The following is a 15,695-nucleotide window of genomic DNA, read 5'->3' on the forward strand; positions in this document are numbered from 1 at the left end:
ACCTCTGCTTACCCCAAGCAGAAAATGCTCATCTTCGAACTCCATCAAGGCATTCACTTAATGAACGCCTACACCAAGTTTGAACATTCTACCTCAATTTAAAGGAGAGTTATTGTGTTCCAAAGTCTTGACCAATCAAAATGCTTATCACTCTACTTACCCAGAGCAGAAAATGCCAATTAGTCAAGGTATTGATTTAATGAAACTATACAATAGGTTTCATCATTCTCACGAAATTAAGAACTAAAGTTATTGTGCCCCAAAGCTTCAACCAATCAAATTGCTTATCTCTGCTTACCCGAAGCAGAAAATGCTCATCTTCGAACTCCATCATGGCATTCACCTAATGAACACCTACACCAAGTTTGAACATTCTAGCTCACTTAGATGGAAAATTATTGTGTCCCAAATAGTGTGAGGGACAGACAGACAGAAAGACGGACAGACCCATTTTAATAGTCCCCTGCAGGGGGACAAAAGAAGAAAAGGATACCATTATATATAAATTAAAATATAAACATTTTGAAAAAGTCCAAATAAATATTTGAAAGGGTCTAATAATTTTATCTACAAATATAAAAGTTGCTGAAAGTAAAATAACAACGTAGTTCCCATGCAAGAGATGGACAGAGAACAGCCTCAAAAAAGAAGTTATTTTTCGGGGCCTTAATGGAGGAAGTTATGGTCGAGTACATGGCAATTTCAAAAGGAACCAAGCTTGTTAGGAGATTGACCTATATTTCAAGTTTCGTCAAAATCGGATAAGAATTGTGACCTGTAGATGAGTGTCCACAAACAAATTGTGGACGGACAGACGGACGGACCTATGTCTAGGCAAACAAGGGCGATGACAATATACGTCCACATGAAAATGTGGGCATATAGAAAGAAAAACATCTTACGTTTATCAACTGTTGTAGGGAAATGTATAACTTGTGTTATATTTACATAAAACATTTCTTCTCGTTCTGGCTGATAATCTTGTGTTATCTAGAATGTAACAGAACACAATTCAAAGAAAAATTACAATAATACAGACAACCTTACTTCAAAACGCATTTTCCTCAACATTCAAGATCCTAAACAAATACTCACCACTGACACCCATGTCAACCCCCACATTTTAGAGTAGTATACCCTGAAGCAGAGATGTTCTTCAATGAAGGTATATGGACCATTGAAGATTTGTGCAGTCATTGGTCTAAGGGGTTTTGTATTTAAGTGCAATTACTTAAATCAACATGCATATATCAACATCTGTTGATAATACAAATCAAATTTCATCTTCTTTTAGGGTGTTGTGATTATTAAAACCTGATCAAATCATTGTACATACTCCACAACAATCTATCCATTAATCGATTTGTGTTAATTTCAGGTAAAATGGTATATATTTCGTACTGAATGTTGTTAATTAATTAAGTTAGGTTCCCTTTAAGGTAATTAGATGGGTATCTCTGGTTGGTCAGCATTAACCATGCAAGTATTGATGTGTACATATATATACTGTTCAAGTGATAATATAGCACACACAGATTGGTCACCTTGTCCACAAGTGTTTGGCAGTAATAAATATTATATTGCAGAAAGCATGGTATTTCCATAGTAACTACATTTTATACATCACCTAATATAGATGAAACTACCAAAAACAAATTGCAAAAGAATTTCTTTCACTGGAATCAAAATTGTCCGCTGAAACCCTGTAGTATTTTCATAATTAGCATAAATTCAAGATGGCTGCCAATTCGACTTTCTGGCCTCCATATCTTGGAAATGGCTTGTTTATAGAGAAATAAATGTATTATTATTAGATACAAAGTGATACCAACGAATCAGTAAAAAAAAAAATATCAAAACGCCAGCAGGTCATGGTGTGACGTCAAGACGTCACAATGGCATCATGATGCCACACTGCCGTTATTTTGACGTCAAAACACTGCTTTGATACCGAATAAGCGGGTTTGACGTGAGTTCTGATGTCTCTAGTTTGGTTTTGTTTCACTGACTGATTGGACTGGAATCCAATCTGTGTAATATTACACTGCTTTACTTTAAGACTTTTGTTATAAATGGAGTAAGGATTAAAGCTGTATATGACTTACATCAATATCAAATACAGCTGATATTTGACCAGAATCCATTATAACCATGCCAACATCTGTATGTTTAAAATCATTATCTTTAGTAGCTGTATGTTCTACAGTTTCATAATTTATTTGTAACTTTCCCTCGGATCCATACAATCTCTCAATCATTAGAGTTAACTGTAATATAAACCACATAAATCATTTGTAAAATATTTATTTCATTCTCAATCTTCTATCATATGTTCAATGAGATCATACGCACATAGTTTGTTGGTGGGAGCAGGGGGAACCCCATTTTTCTGAACAGTTAATTTCCATTTTGCGGTCACCTTCAATAATTGTGATACCATTCAACAAAGTTTTGGTGCATTATCAAAAATGACTGACAGTCAAAAGTGTTTGAAGTGGTTGTAATGCAACGGTGTACAATTATATTTCTTAAAGTATAATCATAATGCAAACATATTTTATAACAATTCTCATGTTCTGTTTGGTATAAACTTTCAAAATACTCCCAGAATCTTGAAAATTGATCAATTATAACTGTGTTACAATAAAGTCAATGCTAACATACCTTTCCTTCAAGTTCTGTTATTGCTGGCCTTGTAGAATTTGCAGAAAACTGGATAACCCCTGATGGCTCAATTTTAGCTTCTGTCTTACCAGCCATAAGTTGTCCACCTCCATTGACAGACACTTTAGGAGGATTGGGTAATCTGACCACAAATATCTCTTTCAGGCCAGTTTTGGCATTTACCTTAAATGATAACAAGTCAACAGTGAGGCTGATGTCCCACACCGAAATCCCAAAATAAATAGATGACACATATTAATTAATTGCACATTTATCTTTTTCAAAAGTATCAAACAATCAAACTGATTATCAACTGTACACTGAGTTTCATCACTCTCTATCAGACAGAATCAAAGTTATCTTGTTCTAAAGCATCGACCAATGAAAGTGCTTAGCTCTGCTTAGCTTTAGCAGGAAATGTTAATCATTGAACTCAGTCAAGACATTCACCTAATGAACATCTACATCAAGTTATAACATTCTACCTCAATTAAAAGCAGAGTTATGTTTCAAAGTCTTGACGTACCAAATCGCTTATGGCTCTTTAGCTTAAGCAGAAAATTCTCATCATCGAACTTAGTCAAGGTAATCTATACTCAAGAGTTTTAAAAGTCCCCTGCTTTCTTCAAAAGGCGGGGGAATAAAATATTGCTCGACATTTACGCATATGTTCAAAATCAATAGAAACCATCTTTACTTCCATGTCCTCCAATAAGAACAGGACAGTAACTGTAGAGTATGGTAATTTATGTTATCAACAAACACATATGTCAAGGGCAATAACTCAGGAAATACTTTGGCATTAACCCTCAAATATTTTGGGAGAATATCTTTAATCAAAATCATTATGGTAATGTACATTTAGGCTACACAAAATAAATGTCTTGTTTCTCGGGCAACTGACAGCTGAAACTGTAGGGGGGGAGGGCGTTTTCTTTTTTTTTTTACCCCATTGCTGGTTAGAGGATGGTGCAAAATAAAATTTGGCTATTGTTGAAAATTGTTGGGGCGGGAGGGCGGCCTTGTATTTTTTTTTTTTTAATGAGAAAGTCATTACTTGTCTACGGTTTTGCTTTCAGTTATATATTGTACATACTTAGAACATAAACCCAAAAATCAAGTCTACTCAAACACTGAACACTGACTGAAAGGAAAATAATTTTCCATATTTAATTCACGTAATGTAGCTTACTAATGGTAATGGTGACAAACATAATTGAAATTGGTTTAAAATAAAATTCCGTATGACTATTAATAGCCGTCCATAATAACGACAATATTTTAAAGAGTAAGCCTCTGTCAGCATGTGTATCAAAAATAATCATCACGGTAAACGACACTTAGAACTAAATCTAGTATCGCTGGTGTATAATTATTGACCTAATTCCAACCAATGCATGTCACGTGTCATCGGGATTCAGGAAATGACTGTTTCTCAGGATATTCGGTGTGTTTCTCATGATGTTCGGTGTTCTATCTGGGGTTTATATCGAATGACTATTTAAATTTAACTAACAACTGGTCAGTAAATGTGTAATCCAATTATTATCTTCCGGATTATCAAAACTACCGTTAAATGTGCTAATGACCCAAATTCTGACTGAGATATGGTGACTATCATCGTGTCGTATTCGTAGCCACAAGTAATAATTAACCTGTTCTACGATTCATTGTTTTATCAGTAGGATTTTTCAAACATGGACCGACTGAAGCCGGCAATAATGAGCCGATTAATATCGAATGATTGAAATATATTGCATTGTTGTCAATGACTTTTGGTGTTGAACACGAATCAAATTCTAGTTCACCAGGGGAGGTAATTAAAATCATGTGATACAAAAATGGAGGTTCTTTCGATATCAATAAAAAAAGACCCGTAAATGAGCATTTACATCTGGATCAGTTTAATACATTTGAATGGATATACACGTATGACGCATGTAGGTACATGCGGCATATTCTTTTCATGACTTGCTTATCGATGTTCGGGCGGGCGTTACATATTTTTTATTTTTCATCAAGACTAATAAATAGGCCGCACGCGCAACCAATTTTGCGTGCGGGCGGTGCCCGAGAAACAACTTATTTTATTTGTGTTGCCTTATCAACAATCCTATCTGCTCAAACCCATCTCTGCATTCACTTGATTTGACAGTGTTTTTATGGCTTACAATGTCTATAATTTTTGTTTGTTCACATATTTGTCGTCTGGGTTTCTTGTTAACTGTTTTGCTGCCTTGACAGCTAACCAATCGTTAGTGAGGTCATAGTGTAAATTATTATAGATATTGTTAAATCACAAACCTGCACAGTAAATGATTTATGTTCTGTACCGTGAGGTAAAGATATAGTGCCTCGAGAAGGGGTTATTTCACCATTACTAACACCAGATTCTAGATTGTTCTCAGTATAACCAGCAACCCAATCTATATCCAAGTTTCCGTAAGTTCCCTCCCTTGTTAAATTTAGTACTACTAGGTTTGAAACTGAAACATTTAAAATACGCATTAAATAATATTACTTTTTATATAATACATTTATTTATACGCATTAAATAATATTACTTTTTATATAATACATTTATTTATATCTAATAATAATACAATTATATGGAAAACAATTTACAAAGATAGTTATTTCTGACGATATTTCGAAAATGTTTCTCTGGTCTTTATCAAGCAAAGAATGATAACGAGAGAACTGTGAAGATATGTATACACAGTACTAACAATTAAAAGAGTAATTAGAAACCATCAAAGATTTTGAGAATTCATAAGGGATGAAAAGCGATTAAATAAACCAACCTTCATCAACAGAAACAATAGTATTAAGAAATCCTATCTTTGAGTTAGCAGCTAACTTAGGAACAGCTATTTTAGCTTCTGTTTGTCCAGCCTTTAAAGTTGGGGGATCAGTTTCTGAAAATGTTCAGGAAAATAAAATAAACAAGCCAACAGTGAGGCTGATGTCCCCCGCCGAAATCCCAAAAAAAATAGATGACACATATTTATATTTTTCAAAAGTATCGGCAATCAAACTGATTATCAACTATACACTAAGTTTCATCACTTTCTATCAGATAGAATCAAAGTTATCTTGTCCCAGAGCATCGACCAATGAATATTCTACTTCAATTAGAAGGAGAGTTATTGTGTTCCAAAGTCTTGACCAATCAAATTGCTTATCGCTCTGCTTACCCCGAGCAGAAAATGCTCATTATCGCACTTATTCAAGGTTCCTATGAGATAAAAATATACACCAAGTGTCCTCACCCTCACTTAATTAGAACTAAAGTTATCGTGTCCCAAAACATCAACCAATAAAATTGCTTATTGCTTTGCTTACCCTGAGCAGGAAATGCTTATTATCAAACTTAGTCAAGGTACTGATGTAATGAAACTATACACCAAGTTTCATCACTCTCACTTAATTAGAACTGAAGTTATTGTGTCCCAAAGCATCAACCAATCAAATTGCTTATCTTTGCTTACCCTAAGCAGAAAATGCTCATTTTCGAACTCCATCAAGGCATTGACCTAATAAACACCTACACCAAGTTTGAACATTCTAGTTCAATTAGAAGGAGAGTTATTGTGTCCCAAAAAGTGTGACGGACGGACAGAGAGACAGACGAACCCATTTTAATAGTCCCCTGCTTTCTTCTAAAGGCGGGAGACAAAAAAAAACCTCCATTAAAAAATCCATATCTATCTATTGCTAAAAAAACCCATTAACATGTTTAGCATTACCAAAATGTAAGCATTAATTACTTGCTCTATAGTCATTTACTAATCAATACTTCATCTGTAAATAATCTAAGGTATAGACACCATATTATTCAATAGATACAAATAATAAAGCATAACATTTTACCTCCTGATCCAATATAGCGAACTTCTTGCAAAGACAATGTAAAAGTTGAACCCAGATCCAAGAAGCCATCTCCCAGAATTCTGACAAGCTTTCTGGCAGAGGCATCTCCATTATTGAAGGTAACGGTTCCAGTATTTTCTTGTAATGTGGCTCCTGATTGCTGTTTATCATAATGTAATGTAAACGTCAGGCTCACGCTTCCAAATGTACCAGCATGACGAGTAAAATTCAATGAAATTTGCCTCGATTTGTCGGCTGCATCAACTAAGACAGCTTGATTCTCGGACAAAACACCAAATATTCCATGGGGATTATCATTATATCTAAGATATACGATAAAAGAAGATATACAGAGAAAATAATTAAATGTAGAAGAACAGAATTTTTTTCATCAATAGAAAATTACAAAGGATTATCTAACCAGTCTTAACCACTTAAACACCAAGCTTCTAAATGGTAGATGTTTCAGTCCTCCACCTATTATACAAGGTACAACATACCCTTGTCTAAAGATGGAATAACACTGTTAGATGGATAATAATTAATAGATCTGAATGGGGATTAATGTTTGACAGTTATAAAGTCATTTTTAGATTTTACTATGGTTACCTGCACAATGTGATGGAAGATAAGTTTTCCCTAACAGCAGTGTCTTGAAAAGCTCTTTTTCTTATGTGCACAGGTGAATATCTAATTTCTGTGCAATTAGATAAAACAGGCAGGTCCAATGGATACAAATATTTTAGTAATTTTATTTCTCAACAATCCAATTGGCCAATGTTTATATGACTGATATTCTTTTACTAACAAGGCGAATGTGACATACAACTATTTTTCAACTGTAGGCCTACCTTATTTTAAAATGTGAAGAATAAAAAACAGTATCAAGTTCTGCACCACCCTCAACACTTGTTAACTTTAGAGTGAATGATTCTGTTAATTCTGGTATGTCGTCTGGTAATATATCAAGAACTATACTTCCTGATCTCTGTTCTGATGCCAGGTAAACTGATCCATTGGAAGGTTGTACATCTGCTCCTACATCCGCAGAACCTTCTACAATCCAATTTATCTGTTAAAAAAACCCCAGTATGTTCTCAAAGAAAATCATATAGAAAATTAACGTCCTACATAGATTGCACAAGGGAAGATGAACATATCAGCATAAACTTGGATGGAAAATTTGCCTGGACAGCAGCACTACATCCTACTCTTTTCTAAAATTCCAACTTTCAAGGCTTCTCTTGTGTGCATGCTAATGTGTACACAGGCCCTCAGTTTTTTGTACCATCCAAATGACTAGACACTGTTCCTTGCCAGGCCCTCTGTCCTGCACAAATGACATGGGGTAAGCACACTGGAAAATCCTGAGGAACTTTCTTGACCAACACCAAGAGTGAACCTGAGAACTTCTGGTTAGCGAGAAAATCATATAGAAACTTGATGAATGTCAAGTTAAATTCAACATAAGATAAATACAATATATTTTTGAGTTGAATTATTTTCCCTCAGTTGGACAATTTTCTTTATTTGGATCACATGGGTTCTGCAGGTACACCGGCAATAAGCATTAGGTAACACATGTGTAAAGTATTATACCTTTATAGCACCTATCATTCCTGTACCAATTCTTCTTGTAACAGGAAAACTGAGTTTCAATGTATTTCCATTTGTAGGTTCTTGTACTTCGCTTTCTATTTGAGCTTGTGTATCAAACCTTATTATACCATTAGGATCACCATACTTTTCAATCTGTTATAACAGTAACAATAAATATAAATTCTACAATTGATTCAATATTTCAATATTCAATATTTATAAAATTACCTAAACATTCCTTGGAGGAAAAGTTTGGTATTATTATAGCCAATTACTTAAAATCCTCATTCAGTCCTTGCTATTAAATTTAGGTAAAATTGTTCCTAAGAAAAATTAGATAGGCCCTAATACTTATAAGCACAGTGTAATCATTCAGAAATAACATACTGGTCAAAATGGTCTATTGCTGTTATTACTGATTACCAACTGCTTCTGATGGCATAAATCTACATGTCACTAGTGAAAATCTTTATAAAGTGAGTAGGGTTTATTTGCAGCAAAGATTTTATATGGAGAAGGGATATCAACACACAGGTTTCCAATATAAGTAATAAATAATTTAACACTTCCATCAATTATTTTCACAACACTTGATTGATACACCTCATGCCAAGTAGATACTATAAGATAAATTTTATTGCATAAAACCTCCCACAGGGAGCAGCATACAAATACATACTTCAAACGCCTAATTTTACTATTAGTCTTTTACCTTTGGTTTAGATATTGACCTGAATTAAGCCCCATCTAATTTCCAAGTGTACTGAGTTAGAACTTACCGTTAGTGTAACATTACCAGTATCAGGACTTATTTCACCTGAACCAACAATTCTATAAATCTGTATAATAAATCTTTTCTCTATTTCCCATGTACTATATGCTTTAATATTCAATTTAAACTCTTTTTCACCGGATTCTCCATCTTTCCATATTAATTGTCCTTGTGTTGATTCTACACTATTTATGTCAAAACTGATATCGTTGGTATCTTGTAAAACCATGTTTGGGTTATTAGGACCAAGAATTTGCCAATATACCTTTAAAGAATTTGCAAATGAACATAACTTATAGTAAATAATTGTACAATATAGGGCATCATATAAGACAATACTTGTAACAGAACATGAGTGACAAAATGTATAAGACTGCTCTCACAAGTAACTTGTTTAAATCAAGCACGGAGTGAGAGCACATAAGGGCACTATGAACTATGGACAGCTGCAATAGGCAAACACATAGCTGGAAGGGTGCAACTACCTCTAGACAATAAGGATATCAGCCTGTGCTAGAATATGGAATTTCCCTTTCATTATAAAACTGAAGTCCAACATAGAAGTAGAAGATGTAAACTACAGACGGGAATATAGATTATGATGTTGTAGGTCTATTTCAATTTGGAAAAATTAGGAACGTGAATTGTTCTCTTCATGAATGGTTTGATAAATTATAAAACATTTCATAATTATATTTAATGACCAACCAAAGTTAAAACTAAGCCCCACTATGCTTTGTGATTGAAGCCTTATAACTTTATCAAGGATTTACTCACATTTTGTTGGCCCAATAACCCACCAGTTCTTCTTATACCCAATACCTGTTGTTCTGATTGCACTGGATTAGCCAATTTAATATCAACTTGTCCAACAAAACCAAATTTACCATTAGGATAATCAGATTTAGCTATAGTTACTGTTGATTCTATATTACTACCAAGTAAAGCACCACCTACAAATTAAAATTTAAAAAAAAATCAACAAAAAAGGAAGCTTTATTCATGAAACCTTAAAACAGAAATGTTTTAAGAAAGCAGCATTTTTATTGGCTAAGAGCTACCATTTGGACTAGGATTTTAACCCTCAACTATTGAAAAGAGTGCATACTTAAAACAGGTTTCATGAACAAGCCTCAAAACCTTCTAATGCAATTCATAAAGGCAATCTGATGTGACTCTATTGCTGCTACATCTATTATACGTTCATATTACAGTTTCGAGCTTCATTCGGAGATAAATGGGGTTCACCATCAACTTGACACAAATTAGGTCATTTCAGGACTAACATATGGTTTAATTTTTGTATTTCTATAATTTTTGCTTGCTCTTAAAACAAACCACACCACTCAATGACAGACCTTAATGATCTAAATTGCAAGTGTTAGACAGAATCGGCCACCCAACCCACAGAGAAAAACTGATCCAATACAGGAAGTTAAATACTCGAAGATTAAGAGTAAAATAATTACATACCATCTGTGCCAGTTAGAATAACTTTAAACTGTTCTTCAAATTCCATTTCTGTATCATCTCTAATGGTAATGTTAATGGTGTTGTTTCTGATGCCGTCTCCAAAGTAAACCTCGCCCGATGATGCAATGTAGTCTAATCCTATTTGAGCAGTCAGATTCTGTGTTCTATACATAACTTTAACTCTACCATAATTTCCACCCGTTCTAACAACAGGTATACGTGCCATACCAGACTCTTCTTTAACTAAAAACATCAAACATCTTCATTTTTGTTGTCTTAGGTAAATTTCACAGTCAACTATTTCCATTGTCAACTGGACACAGACTGGCAAAAATAGGCCAAGCAAGTGCCCTGATCACAACATTAGACAATGTAAGTTATTCTTTACATTAGTGCTTGAAATACTACTTCCATAATCTTTTAACAATGGATACAAGCCTGTAACTAGCTCACTGACTTTTCCTATCTAACCACATTTCTGAATGTGTCAATACTAATCTCATACATTCAGAGAAGGTAAATAGACCATTACCATACATTTTGAATCCACCTTTAATGAATTCTCAACATTCATTCTTTAGATAGGATTAAAGTTCCAATGAAATTTCTTTAAAACATAATTATATATATCCTGTAAGAAAATTACAATAAAATACTGTAAGAAAATTATAATAATATACTGTAAGAAAATTAGAATGAAATTGTAATAATATTTTACCTATAAAAGAAGAAGCAGAGGTGTCAAACTGCAGGGTTCCTTCTGCATTATCATTTTTCTCAATTACTATAGATTTAATATTCCTTTGTCCAGCAACTGGTTTCATATCTAGTTGTAAACCATCTCTTATACTATAATCATTTGAACTGTAAAAACAATCAATCACATATACATTTTATAATTTGTAAAGATAAAAAAATCAAATAAATGTCCAATGAGCTTTCTAAACAGATTGTATTACATACACCTAAATGTAACGGCTTGTCAATTTTAACTAGGTGATTTTGTACTATTTGACTTTGAGTGAAATAATGGAGAATGATGGGTGTGACTTCTACGGATTCCTTTTCTTTCTCTATCGCTGCACCCACTCTCCGGAATGATCTGCCACTTAGAATCCATGTAATAGACACTTCAGCATCTTTTAAAAGTTCCCTAAAAACTTTACTTTTTAAAGAATACGATTCCTCAAATTTTTAACCTTGAAGTATTTTTATAGCTATTTAGTTTTTTATTTTGTTCTATATTTTGTGTTTATTCTGTAAAGTCTGTTGATATGTACATGTGACTGACTGTAACCAATAAATTATTATTTATTATTATTTTTATATGACACTACAAACGTAGAAGGAAAAATGATCATTAAATTTGTTTACCTTGGTTGTAAAAGTACAACGGACGTAATATTAACGTAAAACATCTCGGGTCCTTCAGGGTCTGTATCAGGTATAATATTAACATTGATTGATTGTCTGTTTACACCATTTTCAAACAAGAGAGTACCAGAAGTAGGGAAGAAATCAGTTCCTTCAAGGGCTGTACCTGGTACAGTGGTGTATGACACTTGTACTTGTCCATTTAATCCATTGTTTCTCAAAACTGGTATGGTTACCTAAAAACAAAGGTATTTGGTCAATTTAATTTTGTAAATTATGAAAAAAAAAGTTTGATTTAATAACTCTGTGAAACAAATTTGAAAATTGTGAAACATTAATAATTCTTCAGACAAATTTTTTCTGTCCCTTATCTTTTTATAAGCTGTTGAAAAGGAAATAAACTGGGGTTTAACATCCTTGTTTTCTCCACACCATGCTATTGAAGACAGTTATACACAATGCTGTGTGATACAAGGGAAATTTTGCAGGATGACTACTCTTCGTCGTCTTTCAATTGTCAAGGCCTCTTTTATGTGTGCACATGACCTCGGTGTTTGGTCTCATTGCTGTTAATTGCCAGACTATCAAGGGTTTGTTTACTTATGCACATGACCTTGGTGATTGGTTCCATTGCTGTTAATTACCAGACTGTCATGGGTTCTTTTGTGTGCACAAGACCTTGGTGTTTGGTCCCATTGGTGTTTATTGCCAGACTGTCATGGGTTCTTTTGTACATGACCTTGGTGTTTTGTCCCATTGCTGTTAATTGCCAGACTTTTGCATGTATACAAATTATCAGTATCAGTAATTGTATCAGCCATTAGTGATACAAAAAATTATTGTAATGAAGCTGATAGAAATATAAACAGTTTATTTGCTTACTGACAGAAATATAAACAGTTTATTTGCTTACTGATAGAAATATAAATAGTTTATTTGCTTGCTGATAGAAATATAAACAGTTTATTTGCTTACTGAATTATTGCAAGAGTTGCAGAATCCCCATTGTATTGTATGAAAAAAGAATTTATTTGATAATATAACAACATGAAAACTTACTGTGGATGAATCCTCTTCAACATTGGTTATCTCTGGTAGAGCAAATTCAAATACACCATGTGGATAATCACTTGCTACATAAATAATATTAGATGTGGAAGCAGATGCATCAGTTGATATGGTGGCACCATCAGAAGCAGATGTAATTTGTAGCGTATAAGTTCTTCTTGTTTCTGGCAGGCTGTCATCTTTTGACTAAAATAACAGAAAAAATAATACATGTAAAGTTTTAAATATGAAATGAGTACACATAAGTGGTATGTACTTGAAGTCATTATGATTATATACTTTACACCAATCTGATTAATAATTATTCAATATATGACAGTCAATGTGTTTGATGCTCTAAAACTTCAACTTGATGTCATTTCAATTTTACTTCAATAATTCGCTTGCACGTAGGGGTCTTTAGTAGTGGGATGAAACCGATGGACCCAGAGAAAACCCACGAGGTTGGACAGGCAACCCTACTCCTTGTCACGTACAACCAGGGAATCGAAACCACGCCAGTTGTTTCAATGACAGACCTTATGATGCAGTGCGCACGTGCTAACCATTTGGCCTTCCAACCCCCCTGTGTGTGATAGAGGATTGTGGAGCTTCCCATAAACTGTATAATATACAGTAGATTTGAGTACATTTTGTGTGCTCTTTACGATAATCTTTATGCAATTGTGAACAATCTATAAAAAATTGCAACTTGAAATACCTGCAAAATTATGGATGCCTGTTGTTGTAAATAAACAAATCTAACACTGCCTTCTTGCTGTAAGAAAGCCTGGCCATCTCGTGGTGTTATAGACCATGTTATTTGAACTTCTCCGTAGATACCATCTCCTCTTGTTATCTTGATCTCTGTTCGGCCATCATACCCTGGACTAGACTCTCCCGCTTCACCTATATACACAGTTCTATAATCAGATAGTATTGATATGGTACCACTGGCACCCACATCAGGTAATATCACAACAGTTGCATCACCTTGAGTTGAAGATATATCACCATTATTATCTGCTGATGTTAAAGATACTATGAACTCTTCACGTCCTTCTAATATGGTATCAGGTCGAGACTGCAGAATTATGACTTTCTTATCCTCTCCCTATAGAAAAATAATCATATCAACAGAAATTTTAATTAGTTATTTACTAATTATTAATCATTATTCCAATACAATAACTACAGGTATTATTCATCGTTCACTACTAAAATTGTGACAACTGTGACAATGCAGAGTATGCTTATTCTTCCAAAAACACTTAATTAGTTTCATAGTTTGTCATTACTATTTACTTAATATGATTCAAGAACTTACACCTTAAAAATACATTATGTTAGAGCTAAATCAGCCTATTGTAGGTCTTTTTTTGTTTTCAAATGTGATATAAATTATTATTCAAACACTTATTAACATGTCAAGCCCACAATCAGCTCTCTACCTCATCGAATGGCCGAGATATTAAATAGATTAGAACACATGTATCATTAAAAAATGGATAATCAAGACATTGTTTATTATCATAGCAATGGTACTTGACAATCAAGACTATTTAGTTTAAATTTTATAAAACCTTCAAGTATTCATAACTTTACTCAGGATGTGTCATTTAAAAATTTAACGTTAAAATGGATAATCAAGACTTTGTTCATTACCATAGCAATGGTACTTAACATCAAGACTATTTAGTTTAAATCTTATAAAAACTTCAAGCATTCAATAACTTTACGCTGAATAAACTAATTTGACTGGAATTTTCAATATAATCATTTGTCATTATCTATTTTTAAACTACTATAGAAAGTTCATCCATCTCTTTATCTAAATCTTGCACAGTGCATCTTTAATAATTTACGTAATTGCATTAAAACAACTTAAATTTGCTAATTTTTGTTTTTAAGAATATATGAAAATTTGGATGAAATAAACATTGTATTACATCTGAGAAAGGAATTCTTCCACCATGTGGTTCCAGAAAGTCACCAGCGGCTTCCACATTTAATCTCCATTGCACTTGAACCAAACCTTCAAATCCTTGAATTCTCTTCACTGTCAAGTTAGCTTGACCTTTTGGATCTGTATTACTGATTGATTCCTTAATTTCCACCTTAATTTCAAAAATGGAGTAATGGAAATATTTAAAACATAAACAAGATACTTAAAAAAAAACATTAGTGTTATTCTGTTTTCTTATGTGAGTGAGTGAGGGCACACTGTAGCTTAGAATTATCTCATCATTAAAATTTGATTTTATGACCTCCACTGCCCTCTCATCACAGACAAATGTAATTGCAGGGTTAGGGATTCCATTATCCACCCAGTCTCCAAATTACCTGGAGGGCTTTTTACACACACCACAAAAAACAAGACCACACCCCAGCACACCTTACAAGTTGAAACTAGGCTGGAAAATTATGAGAAACTTTCTCAAGTCTACACAGGAATCAAAATAGGGTTAAAAAAAAGAAATAGTCACCTGTGTGGTTTCAAACATGAACAGTCCTTGTGGTGAGTCATTCTTCAATATGGCTATCCTCACTGTTTGCATTGGTTCTAATTCAGCACCACGTGCACTAATCAATTTCACATTAAAATCCTGAAGATTAAAATTTATCTATTTTATAACAAATGTTGGAATCAAATAAAATATGTAGCTTTGATGAAAGTGTTCATCATTAGTATTTGATAAATAAGGAATGTCAACTTTTTTGGCATAATGAACTGGTACAGAAAATATACTATTAAATCAATCTGTCACTTTTTTAATTTGAATGTCTTTTAGGATCAAATGTACAAAATGTTCTAATGCATCTCATATAGCTTAATAATTTTCCCCAAGGCTTTCAACAGACATTATAAATGAAGCCAAAACACAAGTATAAC

General features: G+C 33.5%; 1 protein-coding gene across 1 annotated transcript in view; it reads right to left on the reverse strand.

Moving 5' to 3' along the window:
- LOC126817926 (adhesion G-protein coupled receptor V1) overlaps positions 1-15,695 on the reverse strand; it is an 85,718-nt gene that overhangs the window by 21,463 nt on the left and 48,560 nt on the right. The window contains exons 61-77 of the mRNA XM_056100225.1: positions 15,289-15,408; positions 14,752-14,919; positions 13,524-13,916; positions 12,815-13,009; positions 11,756-11,991; positions 11,100-11,245; positions 10,382-10,624; positions 9,686-9,861; positions 8,916-9,173; positions 8,137-8,289; positions 7,389-7,609; positions 6,538-6,860; positions 5,469-5,582; positions 4,969-5,150; positions 2,665-2,847; positions 2,106-2,267; positions 903-990 (exon numbers count right to left, since the gene is read on the reverse strand). Of these exons, the coding sequence (XP_055956200.1) occupies positions 903-990; positions 2,106-2,267; positions 2,665-2,847; positions 4,969-5,150; positions 5,469-5,582; positions 6,538-6,860; positions 7,389-7,609; positions 8,137-8,289; positions 8,916-9,173; positions 9,686-9,861; positions 10,382-10,624; positions 11,100-11,245; positions 11,756-11,991; positions 12,815-13,009; positions 13,524-13,916; positions 14,752-14,919; positions 15,289-15,408 (3,361 nt within the window). The remainder of the gene's footprint in view (positions 1-902; positions 991-2,105; positions 2,268-2,664; positions 2,848-4,968; positions 5,151-5,468; positions 5,583-6,537; positions 6,861-7,388; positions 7,610-8,136; positions 8,290-8,915; positions 9,174-9,685; positions 9,862-10,381; positions 10,625-11,099; positions 11,246-11,755; positions 11,992-12,814; positions 13,010-13,523; positions 13,917-14,751; positions 14,920-15,288; positions 15,409-15,695) is intronic.

Source organism: Patella vulgata, chromosome 4 (genome assembly GCF_932274485.2).
Source record: "Patella vulgata chromosome 4, xgPatVulg1.2, whole genome shotgun sequence".
Taxonomy (NCBI): domain Eukaryota; kingdom Metazoa; phylum Mollusca; class Gastropoda; family Patellidae; genus Patella; species Patella vulgata.